General features: G+C 45.4%; 1 protein-coding gene across 4 annotated transcripts in view; it reads left to right on the top strand.

Moving 5' to 3' along the window:
- The window catches only part of arb2a (ARB2 cotranscriptional regulator A), a 166,814-nt gene that overhangs the window by 52,499 nt on the left and 101,714 nt on the right, over window positions 1–12,601 (top strand). For all 4 annotated transcript variants that reach the window (XM_086110726.1, XM_086110724.1, XM_086110725.1 and 1 more), the window contains exon 7: window positions 1,302–1,520. In XM_086110726.1, the coding sequence (XP_085966852.1) occupies window positions 1,302–1,520 (219 nt within the window). The remainder of the gene's footprint in view (window positions 1–1,301; window positions 1,521–12,601) is intronic.

Raw genomic sequence — 12,601 nt, 5'->3', positions numbered from 1 at the left:
GAGACACACACACACACACACACACACACACACTCACACACGGAGGACACGCACACTGCGTTAACACTTATTAAGGGAGAGAAGATGTGTGTGATGCTTTGAGAAGGCAGTGAGGAAGCTGAGCGATGCCACCGCTCCTAATTTCCTCTCACATCCCCCGAGAGGTATTTTTGTGTCTCCCATACTCCTCGGAATTTGTTGTTAGTGTCTAAACTATGTGTGTGTGTGCGTGCGTGCGTGCGTGCGTGCGTGCGTGCGTGTGTGTGTGTGTGTGTGTGTGTGTGTGTGTGTGTCTGCCTGTCTGTCCAGTTGAGTCTGGTGGGGGTTGTATGTGTATTCAACAATAGCAGTTGTGTGTGTGAACGTCCAATGTGAAATAAGATCTATTTCCTGCTGTAATCTCAGAGTGCTCGGAACAATAAACACAGTTAATTAAAAATGTTAGCAAAGTTGAAGAAGTCACATAGAAAAAAAAAAGAAAGAAAGAAAAGACCCCCTTTTTCCTCTTACTTAATTTCCCATTTTCGCGTTTTCGTGTATGGTTTATTTTGGAGACATTGTCGGGCAAAAAGTCGCACGTCGATATGTATGCGGTTGGAGCAGCGCAAAGTCTCGGGCTGCTGAGTGATGCCGGGATCGATTGAGTTTGATATTAAGTGGCATGTGGCCTTTGGAGTCACTAAGTGCCGTCCACTGACTCAAACCGCTGTTGTGGAATTCCAATTGTGCAGCTATTTCTTTCTGTGATTTGAAGTTTATTTACAGTTTGCCAAAAATGTAAGTCTGCTCTTGAATGTTTGTGTATGAGAGAAACGTTTGTTGTTGTCTTGACTTTGGGATCATTAGGCTTTTTTTTCTTTCATAAAAACAACCTCTACATTTCCGGTGAAAAAAATCTTTTTGAAAAACCCTTTTACGACAATATTAAATTGTGCGATTTTTTTTTTTGTTCTCCTGAAATAATTCCTTTTCATTTGACCATTTCTTACGTTATATTTTTGTCACTCTTGACGTGGAACTTTAAAAATAGTGAAGTAATTATTTACGATTTAATTTTTATTGCATTTCCATTTTAAAGTATGTTCATTTGGCATGAAGAATCAGTTTGAATTTTCAGAGAAAATGCAGATCAGTTGTCTTTATGTCCTGCACATCATCATGTGACCGGGATTCATAAACTAAGACCAAAAAAAATTTAAAAATAAAATGGACCTCAAACCAAAACTGAGGGGGTACAAAAAAACATGATCGGTGCTCTTAAAGCTGTGGAATTAACGTAAATATTCTCCTCTCTGTTTTAGGAGGGCTATAGCGTGATCATACTCAACCCAAATGAGAACTACCTGGAGGTGGAGAAATCGTCCAAGTCCTCCACTCAGCCCCCTACGACCAAACCCTCGGGCGAACCGGCCGAAAAGAAGGAGCGAAAAGATGACAAGGAGGGCAAGAAGAGGAGAGAATTTTACGAGAAGTACCGCAACCCACAGAAGGAGACGGAGACAGAGCGGATCCCCATACGGGTATGTTGTTTTTTTTTCTTTTCTTTCCATATAAACAGGAGGGAGGGCGAGGAGTGCTTGGAATGACATGGTGGCAGGAAGACGAGGGTTCGATGTGCATCCCGCACTTAGATGATAGCTGATGGTTTGGGGTTCGCGGAAGGAAGGTGGGGAAAATCGGCGGGGAGGAACTCCGGAAGGGACAAAGGACAGCGGGGGAGTGGGAGGTGTCCATCGGAAAAGGCAAGGGAGGAAATGTGAAGTAACTCGGGAGGAAAGGAGGATGAGAAGCCGAAGGAGAAAGAGAGGCTCTTGTGTGGTCAGCCTGTGTGTGAAGAGCTTGGCCGGGCTCCAGTCGCCTCTCACTGACCAAGTGTTAACCACATGGCTACCTCCCTCTCGCCCTCTTTTTTTTTTTCTTCCCTCCCTCTTTCCCTCTCGCTATCGTCCTCTTCGTGATGATGGCAGACTGGTCAGTCTTTGTTGACCACTGGGATTATTATCTCTCCAACACACGCATGCACCGCAAAGGCGCTGCAAAATTCTTATGTGACACCGATCTTGTGTGACACCGATGTGCGTCCAAACACACGCCGTAACAGATGTGCGTACGCACCCGTGTGCGGAGCACCCTGCGGTCCGACAAAAGAAGTTACCCTTTTAATGAATGTATTTCCATTGTGCAGAATAATTGAGGCCAGACTGGAGTGAAATAAAGCAATATTGTTCAAGACCGCTTTTGTTTTACCACGGCCAAAATTATGATTTACCGGCTCATAAAGACCCAGACAACCTTGTTTTTTTTTTGTTTTTTTTAACGGCTGTAATTTAGTAACAAGGTCACGGTTCGATTTAAATGTTAGCAACACACTCTCTTGAGCTGGGGTTCCGTACATGAAAAGTCCTTAAGTCATCACTTGCGCTGTCATATGATGCGTATTTTCACAGCTCAAACGAGAATGACGTGGGAATCTGTGCTATTAGAAGATAATATATCTCAGTTGCAAATTAGTATTTTTCAGAAGAAAAAAAATGGAACTGCCTGCAGCAACACTCTCCACGCGCTCAGCATTCAATTCATTTCGGCATTTTATTTCAATTTAAATTGATAATTCATCTTGTGACAAAAACATTCCAGCTGTGCCAAAAATGTTAAATGACGGTGACTTTTTGTGTGAAATCCAGCAATAGAAGAGTGATTTTGCCTGTCATGTGTGATGTAAGTAGACAGAATACATTTTCACACCAAAGACAATTAGAGAGGCGTGACTGGAACTCTCGAACCTTTCGGCTCTAAACTTTGATAAGATCCCAAATCGCGGCTGGCTTTTCACTTTGACAGATTGTATGTGTGTGCAATCTACTTACCGTATTTTCACGACCATTCGGCGCACCGTATGGTTGGGCGCAGTCTCATTAATGGGTGCTATTTCTGTATTTTACACATAGACAAAACGCACTGTATTATTGGGCGCAATTTTAAAGTGGTAAAACATACGCCAGCTTAAACATACGGCATTCATGCGCGCACGCTAAAAACACGTTAGCTTGAAGCATACGGTAGCATGCCAAGACATACAGATACAAGCTAAAAACACGTTTTTAAAAAGGCAACGGAAGCAAAACTGAGTTCCGTTGTATTTTATTTAGCCATTGTACAATGTACTCATGTTTTTCGATCAATCATCACCCAGAAATCCATCAAAGTCCTCATCCTCTGTATCAGAATTGAACAATTGTGCAAGTACCGGTAATCCATCAAAAACGCCGTGTTCCCTCTCGTTGTCAGTCACTCTCATTGCCATGTGGCTCCACAGAAATGATGCCGGCTTTGCCAAAAACTCAAACAACAGTGCAAGCAGACACGTTCGTCCAAGCAGCCACAATCCATTCGCAAATTGTGGCGTAACTCGCCCGGCGCTGCCTCTCACTCTTTGTAAAGTTGTGTTTGCCATCGATCATTCATTGTTCCCATGCCGTTCGCAACTTTACTTTGAACGCCCGGTTGATGCCGATGTCCAGCGGTTGGAGTTCTTTAGTCAAGCCTCCGGGAATAACGGCAAGCTCAGAGTTCATTTGCTTGACTTGGTTTTTCACCGCTGCTGTGAGATGGGCACGCATGCCAAAAGCATAACCGATGGCTTGAAGTTTGAACTGAGCTTCGTAGGCGTGTCTCTTTGTAGAATTTATTTTCGGGGGTTCTTAGAAACCAAAACCGAAGTTGTTTTGCAACAATGCACATAGCCACACTCTATACAGGTGTCGGTACCTGCTTGTAGCGTCCCTTTAGCGTCCACTTACACGTCCACCCTTCACTCATTGGCGGACTTCTTCCCCGCATGCCTGTCACTCACGTCTGCCTTTTCTCTCTCTTTCTCTCCATATATGTATATATACACGCCCACCCTTCACTGATTGGCCGACTTCTTTGCCGCATGCCTGTCCACAGTCACTTCCGCCTTTTCTCTATATAAACAGCGTGTCGGCTGTCAGTCAGGTTTTGGAACTCAGCGCATACACAAGACGCTCTGCATCATAAGGCGTCCTGTCCATTTTGGAGAAAATTTAAGACTTTTAATGGCGCCTTATAGTCGTGAAAATACGGTAGATAACCATCTTTTAGTGAGTCGCCAAATAACGAGTCTTACATTGCATATTCCCTTACTCCAGCAGATTGCCTATGCTGCTCGAGTCTACAGGTGTAAAAAAGGCTTTTGCACCTTTGCTAGCTCTGATGGAGCTGTGGCGAATTTGGCAGAGTGTCGCTGTGTGTTTGAAGGGATGTGATGGGAAGAGTGAGTGGAAGAGGCAAACAAACTTGACAGTAAAGAACCCCAAATATTGTGGATGCCTTCCTAAAACGCCATGTTGTGTTTGATTGAACTCATCGTGAGTGCGTGGCATTTGGATGTACGTGCCCGCCCCGCATAACACTGTGTTTAAAGCTTGAGGTGGCACAAACGCTAAACTGCTCTTGGAGAGGCCAGCGCCAATTGTCGCGGTGCGCTGAAGTCAAAACTGCAAGAAAACGCAGATTTAAAAGGAGCTTTGTCGATATTGCATGACTCCTTCTTGTGACTGGCAGTCAGCCGCCCGATCATTCTGAAGCTGTAAAACTACATCGCTGAATAGATGCGATGTCAGGATAAATTTTGTTTCAGGCGTTTGAGAAATCTTTGCACCATTTGGAAAAGTTCTCCCCGTTGGCTCTTATTTTGCCTGCGACACTGACACCGACCGCTATGTGTGCCGGTTGACACCTGCCATTCAAAAATGTAAAGACTCAAAGTCAGATATCACCGTTCACCGTATGATTAACCCCATCGCATTTACTAATTTCGGCATATACTCCTCTCAGAATAACCACAACGAATTGCACGGCAATGTAACACGACAAAATTCTTGATTTTCAAGTAGATGACGCACCGCAATCAATGGTTCAAAAGATGAACAGGAGTTTTCAATTTTCTGGCCAACCGTACCTGTCCCCAAATGCAGGGATTGCAGGACTCGGGATCTATCTGGCTAACGGACTGAGCAGGTTGGCGACCCTTGAATTTTGATCTTTGACCCCAAAGTCAGCAAGATGCGAGTTTGTTTGACCTTGCCTCTTCCAAACACACGCCCCTTCTGCACCGCTTCGCTCGCCACTGCTCTGCCTCAGACCGCCCTGGAGTCAGCTGTCACATGTATGCAGTTACACACACAGACACGCACACACACAGACACACACACACACGGGCAGACAAAAGATTGAAGGAGGGAAAATAGTTTTGATGAGTGTGTGCGTGTGTGTGTGTGCGTGTGTGCGTGTGTGCCTCCTCTTTTACCTCTGCTAGTCCGGGTGGGTGGTGGATCAAATCAAACCTCTTTAGCCGCCCTTTTTTCATCTTTTTGAACAGAACCCACTCGAGGCACGTGCATTCACACGCATACAAACCTTTTTGTTCCCCGCACCTCGCACTCTTAACTCCCGCTGAGCTCCAAGACCACCTGCACACAGCCATTCAACGGCGCACTCACTCAGATATAAACGCCTCCTCTCCTTAGTGGGTACATTTCAGCATGGGGGGACAAAAAAAATAAATGCTTCTCTCTTTTGCATGGGATGTATAAAAGTACGATCAGAAAATGGCAAAAATGGATCCCCCTTTTTTTAACCTTCAATGAGCCACTCGCGCTGCTGATAAAGACGAGTGATTCATATGCTTCCTTACACCCATTAATACGTTTTTTACCCCTTTTAAGATTCCTACTCTTTCGCCTTAGGCCCATAGTTTGCAACTCCTCAACCTTATCTAATCCCTCTTCTCTCCTCCTGAGTCAGATCACACACTAGCAGCCCATGTTTAGGGGGGATGTTTGCTGGAGTAAGGAGGGATGGGAGGATATAGAAAGTGGGATGCCGATGAGGAGTGTGAGGGGTGGGGTGGGGGAGGGGGGCGCTTTCTTCGCACTATGCCATAGAGAAGTTTGGGAGTTCACTTTACTCTGAATTTTAGCAGTAATCCAGTTAGCTATTTTCTGTCAGCCAAGCGGAGGAATGGCAGGAACAAAAGGCACATTCATGGTCTTAAGAAGCTTCCAAAGAGTTCACCCAAGGCTGGCTGGCTGGGATTAGGCCAACAGGCCCTGGAAAAGTAGAAGGGGTTGAAAAAGAGCAAAGGGGACCCCACCCCCCGCCCCCCCCCTCAAAAAAAACCAGCTTCATCTTTCTTTAAACACAATTTGTAGATTTAAAAATAAAATAAAATAAAAATGTCAAACTAAAATGAAAGAATGCATTTCCCTTGCAATTTGTTATAATTATCTTTCTTAGCATCACGCATTTTAAGAGATGTGCCAGACACGATTCGATCACATTTGAAGGCAGTTTGAGGCAGGCCCGTGTTCTTTTTTTCCCTCTCCTATATTTGCCATCAGTGCTGCTTCAAGATAATCGAGAGTGGAGGAACATCAAACGTAGGACTTTTCAATTATACATCAGGCATAATCTGACTATATTCCCGAGAAATTATGAATTCCTGTGAGTTTTCTCCGAAACGTCTTGGTTGAAATCAATTATGCTCAACATTTCTCAGCCCTCCTTTCTCGTGCAAATAATGTGTGGGATACCCTTTCAGTTACACGGACGACTTCTGGAGGTATTTCCCTCCTTTGAAATACCTGCCAATGCCCACACAGATGCAGGTTAGACCGATGTCCTGTTCCTTGTTTGGCGTCTTCACGACACGCTTCACAATTCCCTCGTGCATTCACGCAAAGATGCCAACGCGTTGGTAATTGCGTTCCACATGATGTGACACCCCATCGCCACCCCGCTGCAGGACATCTTGGAATTTTTTTCAAAATTCTGAATAATGTTTTAATCCTCGTCTCTTTCATGACCGTACACCAATCCTTTGCCCCAAAGTAATTATACAGACAGGATTTGTTTGACCTTCGACCGGAGATCATGCCAAGAGGTACGGCTCAGCACACCCAAGGACAGGTAGGGACTTGATTAACCTCTGGAAGCGGTCAAAAGAAAGGTCAACGGCCAAGGCTCGAGGGCAGCTCGCCCCCTCGCTAGAAGGAACAAATTGGCTGGATGCCATCCCGTGTAGCCGCTGTGTGTTTTTCTGCGATTATCGAGTCACAGCTTTGACCTTTGTTTGTCTGCATCAGGCTTAGTGGCGGCCGCGGTGTTGCGAGGGAGCGCCTTTTTTTTGTCCGCTTTAATTATCCACTGTTTGAGCTCTTTTCGGGTTGTACAAAACCCCATCTCAAGCCACTTTTCCACCAAGCGGTTCATTCAGTTCACTTTTCCTCTGTACAATTTGTAACAGTCAAGCCCGATCCGACGTCTGTTTCGCACTGCGACATCAACTATGTGTATAGTAGGCATCATATCTCCTCACCCAAGGGACGACAGTGCATCCCCGCGTCATCTCCCCCAAGAATTAGGATGCTGCCTTCTAATGAGGCCGTACTAGATCAGGGTTTCTGAACTGGCCTCACCCTGGGACCCGCTTTTTCCCCAATCACCAAGTCCCGACCCACTTTAATACAGGTAAAACAAAGCAAATTTATTTTTCCCCTTCGGCAGTGGCAGTACCCTTCAGAACTTTTGCTGTTGGGATTGTGAAAAATGGGTACTTTACTGAGTGAAGACAAATTATACTGCTTGGTGGAAACGAGGCTTAAGTATTTGTGTTCTTACCTGTGTGTGTGTGTGTGTGTGTGTGTGCGTGTGCGTCTGTGTGCACGTGCGCGTGCGTGTGTTCGCTCAAGGCAGAAACTGTGTAGCTGGTCTCACTTCCCTGCTCCCAATCTTCTAGTTAGGTCAACCATCAAACAAATCCATCCTGGCCTCCCTGGCTGCCCCCCACCCACTGAGCTCTCTCTGTCTCTACGCTTACTCCTGTTGTGGATACAGGCTGACCTGGAAAAGAAAAAGGAAAAACACACACACACACACACATCGCACACCGCACACCTCAGGGTCATCCTGGAACAAACACCGCCATGTCTGCCTGCCCTCTCTCCTTTGCCTGATGTCAATTAATGGCTCGCGGTAATTTCACCCGACAACCCGAGCGGCGGCGCGAGGCTCACCGAGATGTCACGGCGATGACCTTTCTGGCCAACAGCCCCTCTTTTCTAATAAAGAATCTCACAAACCCACAGCAACTTCCTTTGTACTTTGTTAATGAGTTATTGATTGGAAACAATGTCCTGGCAAATATTGTCAGAGCAGAATGACCCCGTCAAGGTCATGTTGTTTTATTGTATAGTCCGTGCTCGCTAATCTGCTCGTGACTTGACATGTGCGTTATAGTTTTTACCCTTCCTTCACTTCCTCACCCCTTTCACTTACTCTTCCTCCTCTTATACTGCATACAGCATCCTCTATACACAGTGTCAGATATAGAATAGTAGCGCACCTACACGCACACCCTTGCATACAGTTTTCCCTTTTCTTATTAGTCTGCCACATTCCCCCTCCCCTCACACATCATTATATTCCCAGTTCGCCACAGCTACTATACCTGTTAATTACCCACAATGCCGCCATCATTTTCTTATCTCTACTGCTAATTTGCCTCGTACCTTCCTTTCTTCCTCTCTCGCGGCGCCACCGGCTCCCAGACAGCTTCTAGCCATCCTCTCGCAATGTGTCTTCCTTCGAGTTAAAGAAGTAAACAAGGACAAAAGTGAGACTCGAAAAAAGTAAAACAGACTAGCAGTGCCACGCAGTTTTGAGATGGCGTCCAGTTATTTTCCTTTTTGGGTGTGGCGTCAGCGTGCAATCATGCCCAGTCATGTGGACGCGCACGCCCGCTTACAAACTCGGGCAACTGATAACCTCTTTGCTCTTGGCAAAAAACGCAATTAACGACTTTACTGATGTCATGTTTAATCATCGGGCGAGATGAACGTAATCATGTACTCATTCCTTGCGCTGATCAGGACATATTAAAACATTTGAGGCCCCTCTGCTTCTGGTAGATTTTCTCCGTAGGTGGCCTAATGGAGGCAACATGCGGAAACTTGGACGGCCAGTTCGTTCCATCCAAGGAGGTTGTCCTTTATTTATTTATTTGCTTTGCTTGTGCGTACCCTATGGCCATGTTGCAATCAGTTCTGCGATGTTACCGTTCCATTCGTATGATCCGCAGATGTAGTCAGTGTGAAAAACAGTTCTCAAAATTAAAACTGAAAAATGTGTATCTTTAATCGTTAAAGTCAGATCTTCAACTTATTTGTACTTAATTAGCTTACCGTGTGCGGGGTCAGGAGTGCCAAATTTCATCAGAATCAAATCCAGTCTCATTCTGATACTGACCCGTCTCTTTGATCTCAACGGATAATGTGGCAATTAATTGCACTAAAATGGGAGACGAATGGATTTTAGCTTGAACTGTTTGAACTTTGATATCACTGGTGAACATTCTTTTGAGCAAGATAAAGTCTTGGCTCACTAAAGTCGAATCCAACTTGCGTTTCTCGCCACGATGAGCAACGGTGGAAATGTGATGACTGCATGAGCGCCGAAAATGGTGAGATCGCACCATGCCGATCCCATTTGCATATCAACTCAGATAAATATGTGTGCGACTGTGATTTGACAGCAGTACTTACGTAAAAATTCCGTGTGGATAGCCCCACCCGCCACATACGTACAAGTAACTGCCCATCCATTGAAAATGAGGGCAATTCAGGTCAGATATTCTGGTATGGTTTGCAACAGAAACACAGATGAACCACACTGAACTGAACTGAATCGAACGGTACTCCCCGGTACAATATTGTGTTTAGCATTTTGAATTGCTAGCGTAGCTCTATCCGCAAGACTTAACGTAGCATTGGCCAAAGCGCCAATCCAGTACATTGGATGACATTTTTCTTTATTTTTCATATTTTATTGTTAGCATGCTATTTGCAAGGACAATTCTGTTTCCTGACACCGCTGGCTCCCGCCGCAAACTTTCTGAGTGCACCAAATTTGGCCAACTCTGATCCTCTGCATTCACTCCGGTCCTCAAGGCTTTCGCTTCACAAGATCTGTTCCTCGCCAGATGTCCTTTAGTCCGGTTTGGTTTTGATGGCGGAAGAGGAGGAGGTGGAAAGAGTAGCACGGAGGTCTGAAGTGCTTGTTTGTCAGAGAGTGTTGTGTGTTGTTGTTAGGCTCATTGTTTCCTGTGTTGGTTAGGCACCGGGTTTGTGTTGGCATCGGGGGCTGTTATTCCGGTGGCAGACCTTGGTCTCTCTCTATCCTCTCTTTTGTCACTGCTTCTCATCTACAAGGAGTAAACACGGGGCACGTACCGGACCAAATTACCTTTGAAGATAAGTGTGAGTGTGTGAGCACATCTGCATTCGACTTTGCCTTCACGTGTTGCTGGGTCAGGTTGTTATTGGCTAAAAACCGGAAAGAGTCCAGTCGCTGAAAGGTCACATAATGTGGGAAAACACACGAGACAGGCCCATCCAGTTTGTTTGGTAGCTGCCTGATCTTTGAAACACAAACTGAAATGTGCGTATTCGACAATCAAATGATTGCTCTGTCGGTTCGCTGGCGGTTTTTGTCGACACGTCATGATGAAAATATTGTTTACATTGATACATTTGGCGATATGTTGATTTCATAGTCATCAGTCAAACTACCAGCAACAGATTTTGTGTTTGCAGACAATTTTATCCGCATCATTTTGTGGATTTGTAACAGTATTGGAGACCTCAACATGGGCCGCAAGCTGTTTCTTGGATTTAATTTAAATTACCGGGACCTGATTGTTTCATCAAACAGCTTATGTTTCAAAAATTGGAAACAATTCATGAAAAACAAGTGAAGGATTTTAGGTTAACTATGTAGGCGGGATTTAGTACTTAGGTCTTAGTTTGTGCGGTTGTACCTAATGTCGTGGCCAGTGAGTTTAGAACTGCTCTTGTTAACTTTGAAAATGGGTACCGAGTTTTCTTTATCTCATTTTTTTTTATGTCATAGCCGTTCATGTTAGTTCGGCAGAGTGCCCGTTGTGAAGACTATCTCGGGAGGAGAATTGTATTTTATATCGTCTGAGGGGACAGTATGGATTACTCTGCACTCTGTGAACACACAAACAGCACACTTCACTGTCCCTCGACAGTCATGGCTGAAGGATGCTGGCAACAGGTGTGCAGTTGGGACACTTTTCTGACAGTCCTGGCACACGCGCAAGCCCACACAAATTTTAACTTATTTATGTGTGTGCATGTGTGTGTGTGTGTGTGTGTGTGTGTGTGTGTGCGCGAGTTAGTGACAGGAGGCTGGTCTCGCAGGGCGGTGCGCTCCACTGCAGCTAATTAATCCCAGGAAATAATTGCAATATGCAAATGTTGTTTAGATAATTCACTCTACACTGCCATGCCAGGTAGTCGTCAGTCACTCTGTTGTGCGCCGCTGAGGGCGAAGGCAGAAAATATGTGTTACACGTTAAGGCGGGGCATTCCACTTGCTATTATGAAGCTTTCATATCATTTATGTACAGTTTAAATAAATACAGGAACAATGGCTGCATCTTTGAAAGTCAAGGTGTCTCGCGCGTGAATTTGCCACACAACCGTAGCGGTTGGTGTCAGGCACAATTACAGAGGGGGTGGGGAAGACTAAAAGGGGCAGAATCTCGAAGAGAAGGAAGGAGTTAATGAAACGGGCCTCTCTGATGAAGGGCGACATGGCGGAGGGGAAAGCGGCGAGGCTTCAAAAGACTTTGATGTCACAGCCTTTCAGACAGACATCTCTGTCTCTGCCTGCAACCCCGCCCGAGCCACCAACACACACACACACACACACACACACACACACCCTGACACTCGTAGTTCTGATGGCAGGAGGGCAAGCTGGAGCAGTCATTGCCCGCTCTTGCATCACACCCTGCAAGTCGAGGCGGGTGCTGACACGATAGCCCCCTCATGCTAATCTAGTGGCAAACACAAACACACTGACAGGTTAATTCACCTCCGGACAAACACACAAAAAAAAAAGCATCTAATATTCGTACAAAGTTTTGCACGCTTGAAAAAAGACCTTTTTCTCATAGAGAAATTAATGGGCTTTTGTGATGCAGTGTCATTAGTAGGGGGCGGCACGGTGGTTGGCACGTCCGCCTCACAGTGCGTGTGAGGTGATTCCACATTCATCACAGTGATTCCGGTTCCGGCCTTCCTGTGTGGAGTTGACATAACTTGCGAATCAAATGGATCATTTTGCATTGAAAAGCAAAACAGCACGCTCACGTCGTCACATACATGCAGGAAGTCGAAAGCGAAGCTGTTTGATTGATGGCGTGAGAAGATGGCAAAATTGTGGGAGTGTTTCAGATTGAAACGCAAGGTGAGCATGGCGTGTGATCATTGTTGGGGGCTGTGGGAGTGATGGGTCATGCATTAGATCCAGTGTGTTGCTGTGATTTACGGTTACGCGTGCTTGCTTTTGTGTGTTGTGCAGGAACGTGTTGTTTATTTTTATTGCCAGGCAGACAGTTTGATAGGAAATCAAAGTCTCAAATCAATGTCACAAGTTCATTAATGGATGCCCTTTTCAATTGTCTCCTTTTACTATTGTTCCTTGCAGCTCC

The sequence above is a fragment of the Hippocampus guttulatus genome, chromosome 5 (assembly GCF_054856545.1).
Source record: "Hippocampus guttulatus isolate MCC_2025c chromosome 5, RoL_Hgut_1.0, whole genome shotgun sequence".
In the NCBI taxonomy this organism is placed as follows: domain Eukaryota; kingdom Metazoa; phylum Chordata; class Actinopteri; order Syngnathiformes; family Syngnathidae; genus Hippocampus; species Hippocampus guttulatus.
This window is presented reverse-complemented; position numbering and strand designations above follow the sequence as displayed.